At 44.0% G+C, this 13466-nt stretch overlaps 1 protein-coding gene across 25 annotated transcripts in view; it reads right to left on the bottom strand.

Moving 5' to 3' along the window:
- LOC127623107 (calcium/calmodulin-dependent protein kinase type II subunit beta-like) overlaps nucleotides 1–13466 on the bottom strand; it is a 108145-nt gene that overhangs the window by 6626 nt on the left and 88053 nt on the right. For 7 of the 25 annotated variants that reach the window (XM_052097366.1, XM_052097382.1, XM_052097390.1 and 4 more), the window contains one exon: nucleotides 4523–4663. The exons of 17 other annotated variants lie outside the window; for them this stretch is intronic. In XM_052097366.1, coding sequence (XP_051953326.1) covers nucleotides 4523–4663 — 141 coding nt within the window. Of the gene's footprint in view, nucleotides 1–4522; nucleotides 4664–5361; nucleotides 5455–13466 lie in introns of all 25 variants that reach the window. One more of the 25 variants, XM_052097539.1, reaches the window with a different exon arrangement.

The raw sequence follows: 13466 nt of genomic DNA, 5'->3' as shown, positions 1-13466 counted from the left end.
AACCGTGATTTGCAACTTTGCTATTGCTAGTCATTGGCAGATGGAATTAGGGGAGGGACATTCTATTCCTAGAGAATATTTAATTAGAACAAAATGTGAAGAATGCAAGACAAATCATCAATATTTTGGTACATTTTATTGCAGGAGGAAGACTATCATTTATATGCTAAAAGATAATTTTATCAACTTTTAAGACTACATCAAAGACTATTAAATAGAGATGGCCCACTTCTATTAAAATGAATGGGAGAAATTGGAACGGTCAACGGATGTAGAAACGAAGTCCCTCCTTACAGGTAAAATAGCCAATCACCTTTTAGATACAGACATCGCCTGTCAATCAATTCAAGAATGTGCTTGCGCATTAGCTATACAAGCCGGGAAAATTTAAATTTTATCGTAATCTGAGGTAAAGAAGAACAATTTATGATTTAATGATGTAGGAATTTACTGCTGATTTGAAATGTTCTTTGATCGTAATCTTTACAAACCATTTTGGAGATTTCAGTCTTTCCCCATTCAAGTAGATAAGCACTGCTCTTGTGTGCCGCTTGTTTACATAGAAAAATAGTTGTTCGAGAGATGGCCGCCGAGTGGATTGACTAGCAAGAAAGATGGCCTCAAAGCTAACCAACATGAACTAAAACTCCAATTCTGATTTCATGGGGTCTAAAATACATGTTTCTGGTCAGGATTCATTGGCGCACCTTATTAAAAAAACAAAAAACAAACATTCTGCCTCTAAAATGATGGCAGATATTACAATTCCTCTTAAGCTCCATAAACAGATGCAGCAACTTTATCACTTCATGTTGCTCGTCCATGTACTGTGAAAACGCTAGTGGGTGTTCCTACTGCTGTCGCTCTAAAGTTATTAGTGGACTGCACGTCTGGCCATATCTCTTGAAAATCATAAAAATTAGACATATTTGCTGGTAAAATTGAACATTTTATTTCAAACTTGAAACAAAGTAAAATTAAGATTCTGCAGGGAAGAGTGTTTTTATATAAACTGCAGCAGTCCTCTTTGCATTATATGATTAACAAGATGAACAATCTAACAATGTAGGAATCAAACTGACTCAGACTGCTAACAATTGTAATTTTATTTCATCCATGTTGTTGCAGACGAATCATACAGAAGAGAAACAGAAACAGCTCACATAAACGTTAAATTCTCTTCCTTTCCTGCACTCGACTCCAGTATCACACAGAAGATGGATGATGTGAGTTCCACTGAAACACTCTTCACTCCTATTGGTTGTCACCCCTAAAAATCGCTCCTAATTTGCATACATTTAAACATCTCAACTTTCTCAAGTCACTGGACATGTCCACATCTAGACACAGAGTTCGCTGTCGCTTGTATCGCCGCAAGTAGCCAACTCACATTGAAAAGGAACGAGATCAAGTCGCATGTGTGCTTTAGTTTTTTTTAACACCTCCCCTACAACCATTTGCAAATATAACAAAATATTTGACGATTGACACTTTATATCGTTGCCACGATATACACTGCATTGAGAAAGTATTCAGACCCCTTCATTTTTTTTCACATTTTGTTATGTTGCAGCCTTATGCGAAAATGCTTTATAAAAAAAGTCACATCAATCTACACTTTATACCCCATAATGACAAACCAAAATCAGATTTTTGATAACTATGCAAACTTATTAAAAAGAAAAAACTGAAATTTCACATTGAATAAATATTCAGACCCTTTGCTATGACACATGAAATTTAGCTCAGATGCATCCCATTTCTCTGGATCATCTTTGAGATGTTTCTACACATTGACTGAAGTACACCTGTGGCAAATTCAATTGATTGGAGATGATTTGGAAAGGCACACACCTGTCTGTATAAGCTCTCACAGCTGAAAATGCATATCGGAGCAAAATCCAAGCCATGATGTCAAAGGAACTGCCTGCAGAGCTCAGAGACAGGATTGTGTCGCGGCACAGATCTGGGGAAGGCTACAAAATGTTTAGGCAGCATTGAAGTTTCCCAAGAGCACAGCGGCCGCCATAATTCTTAAATGGATGTTTGGAACAACCAGGACTCTTCCTAGAGCTGGCCACCCGGCCAAAACTGAGCAATTGGGGGAGAAAGACCTTGATAAGAGAGGGGATCAAGAACCCGATGGTCATTCGGGATGAGCTACAGAGATCATGTGTGGAGATGGGAGAAACTTGCAGAAGGACAACCATCACTGCTACACTCCACCAATCCAGGCTTTATGGCAGAGTGGCCAGACGGAAGCCTCTCCTTAGTGCAAGACACAAAATAAGCACCTAAAGGACTCTCAGACTGTGAGAAACAAGATTTTCTGGTCTGATGAAACAAAGATTGAACTGTTTGGCCTCAATTCCAAGTGTTTTGTCTTGAGGAAACCAGGTACTGCTCATCACCTGTGAAATAACACCCCAACGGTGAAGCATGGTGGTGGTAGCAGCATCATGCTGTGGGGGTGTTTTTCAGCAGCAGGGACTGGTCAGGGTTGAAGGAAAGCTGAACGCAGCAAAATACAGAGATATCCTTAATGAAAACCTGGTCCAGAGAGCTCAGGACCTCAGACTGGGCCAAAAGTTCACCTTCCAACAGGACAATGACCCTAAGCACACAGCCAAGACAACACAAGTGTGGCAACTCTGTGAATGTCCTCGAGTGGCCCAGCAGAGCCGACTTGAACCCAATCAAACATCTCCTGAGACACCTGAAAATGGCTGTCCACCAACAGTCCCCATCCATCCTGACAGAGCTTGAGAAGATCTGCAGAGAAGAAAGGCAGAAAATCCCCAAATCCAGGTGTACTAACTTGTCGCATCATAAATTTGCAAAGATATCAAATATCTGGTTTTGCTTTGTCATTATGGGGTATGGAATGTAGATTGATGTGAAAATAAATAATAATTTAAAGCATTTTTGCATAAGGCTGAAAATTAAGAAAATGTGAAAACAAAATTAAGTGGTCTGAATACTTTCTGAATGCACTGTATATCATCATATCGCCCTGCATTAATTAAGTCATTGTCACTTCGTGCAAACACGAGTTTAAACTTATATTTAAATATCATTATACAGTAGACTGTGCTTCATTCACAAAACTACTATTTGCCATTAACATAGGGCTTTTACTGCCCGAGAAAAGCAGGCTGTAATCTGAATTTCATTTAAAAGAGATGCTTGTGTCCATTTTCTATTGACCATGGCAGCAGGGATTTAACAAATGATAATGAAATGATTGAGAAGTGTTATTGATAAAGCATATACAGTTTTATGCAAAAGTTTGTGCACCCCTCTGATGCTGCATGATAATTTGTCTTTTTAAGAAAAGATCATAGTGATATGCCATTCAGTTGCAGAGAAATTAGCTACCACCTCCAAAGAGCTCCAAAAACATCTGGCTGCTGATGGTGTCGTTGTACATCGTTCCACATTCCACGCACCTTGCATAAGGAACAGCTCAATGGAAGGGTGTTACGGAAAAAGCCTTTTCTGCGTACTGTCAACAAGCAGAGTCGTTTGAGGTATGCAAAGGCTCATCTGGACAAGACAGAATTATTTAGGAATAATATGCAGTGAACAGGTGAAACTAAGACAGTTATTTGGTCACAACCAAAATGGCGGAAAAAGAACACAGCGTTGCAGGAAAAGAATCTAGTCCCTACTGTAAAATTTGGTGGAGGGTCCATCATGCTATGGGACTGTGTGACAAGCACAGGTACTGGAAATCTTGTCAAAGTTGAGGGTTGCATGGATTCCACTCAGTATCAGCAGATTCTTAAGAATGTTCAAGAATCAGTCAAGAGGTTGAAGTTATGCCGGGGTTGGTGTTTTCAGCAGGACAATGATCCAAAGCATTGTTCCAAATCTTCCAAGGAATTCATGCACAGACACAGATACAATGTTCTAGAATGGCCATCCCAGTCCCCAGACATGAAAATCATCGTAAATCTATGGAATGATGCTATCCACGCCCGAAAACCATCAAAGCTGACTGAACTGGAGACATTTTGCAAGGAAGAATGGTCCAAAATACCTGTAGCCAGAATTCAGAAATCAGTGTCTATAAGAAGCGACTACAGGCTGTTATTTCAGCAAAAAGAGGCTCTACTAAATAATGATGTGATAATTCAATTGAGTTGCCCACATTTTTGCACCTTTCTGTTTTTGTTATGACTCACATTGTGTTGTTTCTGTTGATTCAATAAATGTTATTTCAGAACTGAAATGTTACTCTTTCCATAAGGTATAAATTATATCCAAATGAAGTTGCTGCTTTAAAAGACCAGCAGATTATAAACTGAAATTATGATAATTATCAGGGCTGCCCAAACTTTTGCATAAAACTGAATTCAGATGCACTGTCTCTATCACAATTGTAGAATGATGCTGAACCAACACACACACAGCACATGCAAATAAACACTGCTTTTACCAGGTGCAATTCATTCTTTGTGAATTCCCCCCTAAATTATCTGACACTTGTTGCTCGTATATTGGTCCTTCAAGGACTTACTTTGTATGGGAATGTTGGGGGTTTGGGGAGTGGAGGGGGCAGACACAACAGATGGAGTGGTAGTGTTTCCCCCCTCAGCATCAGATGTGGGCACTGAACCACGGCGTACCACACCCAGTAGATCGGTGAACTTTGTGGCAGCTGTTGGGCCAAAATCAAGCAGGACAAAAATAACAGAGTGGAATAAAGCTTAGAAGAGAATACAGGGGGGGGCAGGGATATCCATCCTGTTTGTGGTGGCATTAATGAAATAGTTCACCTAAAAATAATAATTCTGTCAGCATTTAATCCATTATTCTTTCATTGCCTTTTTATTTTTTTTTAACTTTAAAGCTGTGATGAAGAGAAAGATTTTCAGTGCTTTTCAGCTTCAGAAGACATGGAATATTAACATACGAGTCATATGGACTAATCTTATTTTATTTATTTTCATTTTTGTCAGGCCGTGGTCACTATATGCTTTCAATTCTTATAAGTTAAGAGAGTAAATGATGACAAAAGTTTCATTTTAGTGTGAACAACTATAAATAAATACAGAGAAACAACCAGAGACTGGTTAATTGGTCATAGACATTAGAAAACCAAAATGATTAGTTTTGATTAAAAACAATGACTCATCTGTTAACCAGTGAGAACAGGGAGTGGTATTAATCCTGTGGCCTTTATGAAAATTATGACTGGGTAATCCCCATGGAACATATTTAGTCAGTTAATAGACTCTAATAGAGATCTTTTTGGTGCACAGTGCTAATCTGATTTACATAAATACTTGCATACACAAGGGGACAACTTGATAGCGGGTGAAATGCATGAGGTCATGACAGTCAGATGGCACTTACGGAAGACTGTGGGGGAGGGGCCTGATGGTGTGTGGTTGGGTTCAGGCTGTGTACTGGGGTTTGACTGAACTGAACTGTTATCTACAACCTTTCCTGTGACATGCCCACCCCAACAGGGCACAGAGCGAGACAGAGAGAGAGAGAGATGGGAGACAGAGAGCATGGGTCAAACGGACGTCAATTGCTCAATCCTATTTTAAAGATTTTGCCGCCACTCAACTCCTAGGTTTTCCAGAAAGAGCCAGATGTCTTCGCATCTTCATGTGAAGTGTGGTTTCATTTCATATGTGCATTTTCTACATTGAATTCTTTGCATTTGAGAAAATAATGGGTAGAAATGAATGAAACGATATGGTTCAAAACAAGTAAGGCTCTATACTACGGATGCTGTCAATTCACAAAGACAATAATTTTGACTTGTAATTTCTAATATAGCTCATTGTATTTACATTAATGCTCTTAAAATAGAAGCCTATTGGGGAATTAAACAGTATTTAAAACCACTTCCATACAAAAAATGGGAGTTTTGAGTTGTAAAGCCAAATAGTCCTAGTAATAGTTATGAAACTACAGTTTCAGGTGAATTAACTTTTAGTTATGCTCAGATGTCAATGCTGATGTAACTGCTGTAGATGGTGGTCCATTTCTGGTATTCTTGTGAGTAAAATGCTCAAGTTTTGAGACCTTACATTGTCATGAGATTAAACATTGGATATAGCTTTGCACAGACAGTAAGCAACTTTATCACATTAGTGTCAAATTAGTCTTGCATAGTCATACCTTTGACTAAATCGGTAAATGTCTGGACTGCATTTTAGCTAAATTCACAGACAAAACTAAGAAAACAAAGCAGAATATGCAGTTCTGCTTGTGGATATCTGCTTTACTTGTTACTTAGTCCCTCAAACGACACTCTGATTGTCTTTAAAAGATTTGATGTCACAAAAATGGCAAACTTTGACAAATCCAGCAATAATTTTATCCTCAAAACCGCTCGGAACTTTGTAAACCCAACTCTACAACTTTAATGACTCTTGAAAATAGAACCCTTACAATTCATATACATGTACTATTAAAGTGTACTAAAACCAAGCTGATGAGTTACAGCGTGTCAGAAATTTTACATTTGTGAATGCTTAGATTTGCTAATAATTAGACTTTCAAGACTTTAGCATTGACATCCATAAGTGCATTAACATAAATGCAATATTCTGTTTTGTCTTTACAAACAAGTCAACAAGGAACAAAGTTAAAAAATAAATTATCTTTTGTAATCAACAGTCTATATATATATAACATAAGTGCCATTCATTTAGCTCAACTTGTACTGAACTCCTTTAATCAAACAGCACATTGACTAATGGAAAATAATGCAATTGAACAACACTAACCAAAGCCTGAATAAAGAAAAAAAATTCATAATGAATGAGAAAAATGAACAACACGAGGATCATGAAAAGCATGCTAACAGGTTTCAAATAACAGCATGTTGCTTCTCAGCACATTCAAAAGTTAAAACTTAACCCTGCCGTAAGAATAAACATCCCAACCACTAAAATGACTGGTTTTCACAGTCATTCCATACACTGCCTCTATTCCAATAACTGTTATTCAAACTGAATTCCTTTAAGTAGAGGTACCACATTGGCAGTTATAAAGCTAACCCAATGCCACAGTTGTCTCACAATAATTCAGGCAGCCAGATATTTCCTAACACCACCTAAAAGAACGACACACACACCCTTCTCACCGTATCTTTTGTTTGATCACTAAAGTCATCATCATGCTCCTGTCATGCACACTGTCTGCCCAGAAATTTGGCGGCAAGTCTCTCCTCACATACACTCACAAACACATGCTCTAAAATAGTCAGTCTCTGTTTCTCGCAGAGGTTAATTTTATCACAAGATGCCCTTGCCTTCTGGGGTAGAGAGATCTGACACAGACACAGATAGTAGGAGTGACATCAATCCAGAGCACAGTTTATGATCCCAGAAGTGCACAGAAATTGCCCAGGTTAACATTAAAGGACCATGACACTTTAAAGATCTGTGTATGGGTCATTTTCAATAAGGGTAATTTTTGACTACTTAAAAGCTTTTGTTAGAAACGTCTGTTATGAAGCTATGTGTCATCAATTTTAAAACATTTACCACATGTCCTAGAATAAAGATCTGATCATGACCTTGATCAGCTTTCTGGATTTTAGTGTAGTGTGTGATGGTAATGACGTTTCAGTTTTTGGAGAAAAGTTAGCTAACAGTCAATTAACTCTGAATTTATAAAAATGATGACTGTCAATTTATAAATGTTTTATCTAATTAACTACATGACATGCCAATTATTATTTGAATGAATTGCATTTGAATATTTGCTTAGAAAAAGTGCCCAAATAAAGATAATTCACTATAAACAATAAACAATTCAAATATAAAAATAATAAATATAATATGTAGGGCCTATCATAAATATAATAATTGCATTAATTATAATAATTGCATATTACATTATTGTGGTGGATGAGTAAATCATTGATTACACAATATAAAAAGTGGCTTTAAAAGTCATGATATTGTTTGTTTTATTCCTATTTTATTGAACAAGCCTACAGTCAACAGCAATTCACTTGGCAGTTGAGTTTGTCAATCCGACAGCAGCCGTTGCTTAAAAATGCACATAACTTCTTGAAAGCAGATATTTGTGCACATTTTGGTTTTTACTAAGATAAGTAGAAAAATTAGCTTGATAAAAAATATGCTATGTGCAAGACATGTCGAAGCAAGATTAAATACTTCGGCAACACAACAAATATGAGGAATCACATCTCCCTTTTTCACACAGAGCTGAAGTTAGCAGCAACCATGCAAAACGCAGCTAATCAGCCAACAATAACAACAATGATATAAAATTTACCTCAGAACTCAGAAAGCGCAAAGATCACACAGTCCATTGCCACATTTATTGCAAAGGATCTCCGCCCTTACTTGGTCATGGAAAACACCTGCTTTTGCTTCCTCCTGGAGCCGAGATAAGAATCCCTTCTTGGAGTTTTTTCACAGAGACCGCAATACCGGTTCTGTTCAGTGACACAAAATCTAGAGTGATGGAGTCGATGTGTAACGCCAGCCAAGTGGCCATCACCTGCAATTCCTGTACATCCATCGCCACAGATTCGTTTAATAAAAGAATTGGAGGACATGATGCATCGTGATGCATCGAGAACCGTTTTATAATTGAATCGTTGCCCTCTGAATCGTAATCGAATCATGAGGCAAGTGAAAATTCACACCTCTAATATATATACATATATATATATATATATATATTTTGGCTGTAGTTTTAATTCACTGCAATTAATTGTATAAAAACTAACACAATTTAAATTAATGCAATTAATCATGTTAATGAGCAATTCAAGCTTGAAGTACCACCTGTTTTCTCCAGGGGGCAGTAAGCAAAACTTGCAAAACAGCTGTATAGGCAAAGCACAGCTTGTGCAGAGAACAAACCAACCCTTCAACAGACAGCACTAAACAAGGAGGCATACTTGCATTCAAAACAAAGCTTGATGGAGCACAATTCTGAACTCAGGTATCTTAAGACCTGTTTTTCTAAGCATTAAACTACGTTTAACTTGACACAGCGACCCTAAAATATTTAGGTTTATGACGCGACGCAACCAAAGTGAGATGCTCTAAAAGCATCTGTCTGATGCAGGTGTACATTGACGGGTCCTTAGACAAGCCCTCATAATAAATGTCAGACTGACTGACAAATTCAATTACAATATGGATTGCTGTGAACTGTAGGCCAACGATTGGCTTATTTTTAATAATATGCAAATAAACAATACATTGTATTCTAAAGCCACTTAATGCATAGTCTTATCAGTGCTTAACTACTCTGCCACAATAATTCACTGCATTGTAATTATCTGAATATAATTGTTTTATATAATACATAAACACATAAATATTATTTGTAATTATTTAAATATTTATAATTATGTCATCTTTATACATTTAATAATACATTTCTCAGCAGATATTTATATTTGTGATTAATTGTGTATAATTTGATTAATTAATCAGCACACCATGTGATTATATGTACACTGGCAGCAAAAAGTTTGAATAATGTTCAGATTTTGCTGTTTGTCACGAACCCCTCTCCTCTGCCCCATCCCCGCTTCCTCGAGCGCTCACGCTTGCCACTCCGCGAGCGTGCTCACTTCCCGCTCCCTCGCTCCACCCCCTTGAGCTCGTACGCTCTTTTTTCCTCCCTCGAGCACTCACGCTCTTTATGCAATTACTGAGCTCTCGCTCGTAACTCTCTCCCCTCTGACTCATGTTCAGCATGCACGCTCCGGTGGCCAGAACATTATGACCACCGGCACTTTCTCAATCACCCCTACATTATGACCACCTACACTCACGCGCATCCTATCCCCACACATTAGATTCACCTGCACTCGTCTCGTCACCTTCATTGTTCACACCTGCACCTTCCCCTATATCTATCACAACTCTTTCGTTTCACTCGGGTTGGTTATTGTATGTATTTAGTTCCCCGTATCGTTGCCCTGCTAGTCTCGTCTAGTTTTGACCTCCCTACTGTCCTACTGTTTTACCTCTTAGCTTGCCAACTTGTTCCCCTGTCTCCGTTCCCACTTGTCCCTAGTTGTTAACTGTTTTCCCCCTTCGACCCCCGCTATCGTTGACCACTCTCTCCCGGATTTACCCCTTTACCCTTTCTGATTCCCCGGCTCCGACCTTACGCACCCCCTTGACCATTCTTCACTGGACTTGCCCCTTTTTGAACTGTTGCCTGCTTTATGGATTAATAAAGCAGTCTTCCCCTCAACATTGTGACTGTCTCTTTTTGTGTGCGCGTTATAGAATAACCAACCTCACCGTAGCAGTCACAATGTACTCCACGGATTTACGCCGCTCTCTAGAGCGGATTTTCGTGGTGTGTTCGGAGCGCGAATTTGCGGCTGGGAGAGATTACCACGCACTCACGGCCCAGGGACAGCAGGTAAGCACTTTGTTTGACTTTTGTCACCCTGTTCTACCTGTGTCTGTCCCTGAGCCCGTTTATGCTCCCAGCGCATTTCTGAGCGCCGTGGGCCTTCAACCCCCTGAGAGGTTTGACGGCTCTTCTGGCGCTTACCATGAGTTTTTCGTGCAAGGCAGTGGTTGTGTAACGCATAACCCCGCCCTTAACGTTATGGAGCCAGCGGCTCGACTCATGTGTTTGCGCCAGGGGAGTCAACCCTTGGAGGATTATGTCACTGATTTTTGTGCCCTGGCCAACCAAGTGAATTTTGATGAGGTGGTTCTGAAAGACATTTTTCAAAATGGACTGAATGAGCCAGCCTCATCATACATGCCTGGTGGTCGCTGCTCTCTCGACCTGGCTCAGTTTATCGACCTCGCCCTGCTGTGCGTTGGTTCCTCGTTTACTGTGGGAGAGGCAGACACTGAACCAGCGCTCCACACCAAGACCCCCCTCTCGAAGCCTACCACGGCCCCCGTCGTGAAGCCTTACACGGCCCCCGTCGTGAAGCCTTACATGGCCCCCGTCTTGAAGCCTTACACGGCCCCCGTCTTGAAGCCTTACACGGCCCTAGTCCCGAAGCCTGACACGGCCCCAATCCCGAGGCCTGTCACGGCCCCAGCCTCGAAGCCTGGCACGGCCAGCGAGCCAGCGCCCATGCCCGCCACGGCCAGAGAGCCAGCGCCCATGCCCGCCACGGCCAACGAGCCAGCGCCCATGCCCGCCACGGCCAACGAGCCAGCGCCCATGCCCGCCACGGCCAACGAGCCAGCGCCCATGTCCGCCACGGTCAGCGAGCCAGCGCCTGTAGCCTCGACCACCCCTCAAGCCTCTCACGGCTTCGCCTCTCGAGTCTCTCAGGGCTCCATCCCTCAAGCCTCTCACGGCTTCGCCTCTCGAGTCTCTCAGGGCTCCATCCCTCGAGTCTTTCATGGCTCCACCCCTCAAGCCTCTCACGGCTTCGCCTCTCGAGTCTTTCAGGGCTCCATCCCTCGAGTCTTTCATGGCTCCACCCCTCAAGCCTCTCACGGCTTCGCCTCTCGAGTCTCTCAGGGCTCCTCCGCCTCTCAGGGCGTCCCCTCTCGAGTCTTTCATGGCTCCACCCCTCAAGCCTCTCACGGCTCGCCTCTCGAGTCTCTCAGGGCTCCTCCGCCTCTCAGGGCTCCGCCCCTCGAGTCTCTCAGGGCTCCTCCCCTCTCAAGCCTCTCAGGGCTCCCCCTCTCGAGTCTTTCAGGGCTCCTCCTCCTCTCAAGCCTCTCAGGGCTTCGTCTCTCGAGTCTTTCAAGGCTCCCCCTCAAGCCTCTCAAGCCTCCCAGGGCTCGGCCACTAGAGGCTCCTATGGCTCTGCCTCCCGAGCCTCCTACGGCTCCCCTCCAGAGCCTCCTACTGGCTCCACCTCCCGAGCCTCCCAGGGCTCGGCCACTAGAGGCTCCTATGGCTCTGCCTCCCGAGCCTCCTACGGCTCCCCTCCAGAGCCTCCTACGGCTCCACCTCCCGAGCCTCTCATGGCTCTGCTCCCAAAGACTCCAGAGCTTCCTAGGGCTCCGCCTCTTGAGCCTTCCACGGCTCCACCACCCGAGCCTCCTACAGCTCTGCTCCCTAAGACTCCAGAGCCTTCTAGAGATTCGCCTCTCGAGCCTCCTACGGCTCCGCCTCTCGAGCCTTCCACGGCTCCACCACCCGAGCCGCCTACGGCTCTGCTCCCTAAGACTCCAGAGCCTTCTAGAGATTCGCCTCTGGAGCCTCCTGTGGCTCCGCCTCTAAAGCCTCCCTTGGCTCCACCTCCAGAGCCTTCCAGGGCTTCACCTCTGGAGCCTCCTACGGCGCCACCTCCCCCGGCTCTGCCTCCAGAGCCTACCAGGGCTTCACTCCTGGAGCGTTCTACAGCGCCACCTCCCACGGCGTCACCTCCCTCGGCTCTGCCTCCAGAGCCTTCCAGGGCTTCACCTCTGGAGCCTCCTACGGCGCCACCTCCATGGGCTCCACTTCCTGAGCCTTCCAGGCCTTCAGCCCCTAAAGCCTCCTTCGGCTCCACCTCCAGAGCCCACCAGGGCCTCGCCCCTGGGGCCTCCTGCGACTCCACCTCCCTCGGCTCCGTCTCCTGAGCCTTCCTCGGCTCTGCCTCCGGAGCCCCCGAGCCTCCCTCGGCCGCCTCTTCTGTCTCTCAATTCCCCACCTGCCGAGTCTCTCACGGCTCCGCCTTCCAAGGCTCAGTCTCCCAAGTCCTCCACGACTCCGCCTTTCACGGCTCCGCCCCTGAAACCTCTCCTCACTGGGTCTTGCCTGCTCCCCTTGTTACCGTTCCTCTACCTGTCCTGTGGCCTCTTCCCTGGCCTCCGGACCCTATTCCTGTCCGGTGGTCACCTTCCAGACCCCGGACCCAGTCCCTGTCCTCCAGTCGCCTTCCAGACCTCCTGACCCAGTCTCTGCCCTATGGCTGCCCCCTAGACCTCCCGACAACCCGCCTGTCCACTATGTTCCCCTTGACCTTGCCTTGAACTGCCCATTGACCCCCATGGACTGTTTCATCTCCCTTTTGTGCCTTCTGCCCCCGCGAGCTCACACGCTCGTTCTGCTCCCCGCTCGTTCTGTCCCCTCGAGCTCTCACGCTCGTTCTGTCCCTCGAGCTCTCACGCTCGTTCTGTCCCCACGAGCTCTCACGCTCGTTCTGTCCCCACGAGCTCACACGCTCGTTCTGTTCCCTCGCGCTCCTCGCAGCCGAGCGTGGCCGTCAGGAGCCGTCCTATTCAGAGGGGGGAGTACTGTCACGAACCCCTCTCCTCTGCCCCATCCCCGCTTCCTCGAGCGCTCACGCTTGCCACTCCATGAGCGTGCTCACTTCCCGCTCCTCGCTCCACCCCCTTGAGCTCGTGACGCTCTTTTTCCTCCCTCGAGCACTCACGCTCTTTATGCAATTACTGAGCTCTCGCTCGTAACTCTCTCCCCTCTGACTCATGTTCAGCATGCACGCTCCGGTGGCCAGAACATTATGACCACCGGCACTTTCTCAATCACCCCTACATTATGACCACCTACACTCACGCGCA

The sequence above is a fragment of the Xyrauchen texanus genome, chromosome 3 (assembly GCF_025860055.1).
Source record: "Xyrauchen texanus isolate HMW12.3.18 chromosome 3, RBS_HiC_50CHRs, whole genome shotgun sequence".
Classification (NCBI taxonomy): Eukaryota; Metazoa; Chordata; class Actinopteri; order Cypriniformes; family Catostomidae; genus Xyrauchen; species Xyrauchen texanus.
The sequence above is the reverse complement of the archived record's forward strand: the minus strand, read 5'-3'. Positions and strand labels throughout refer to the sequence as shown.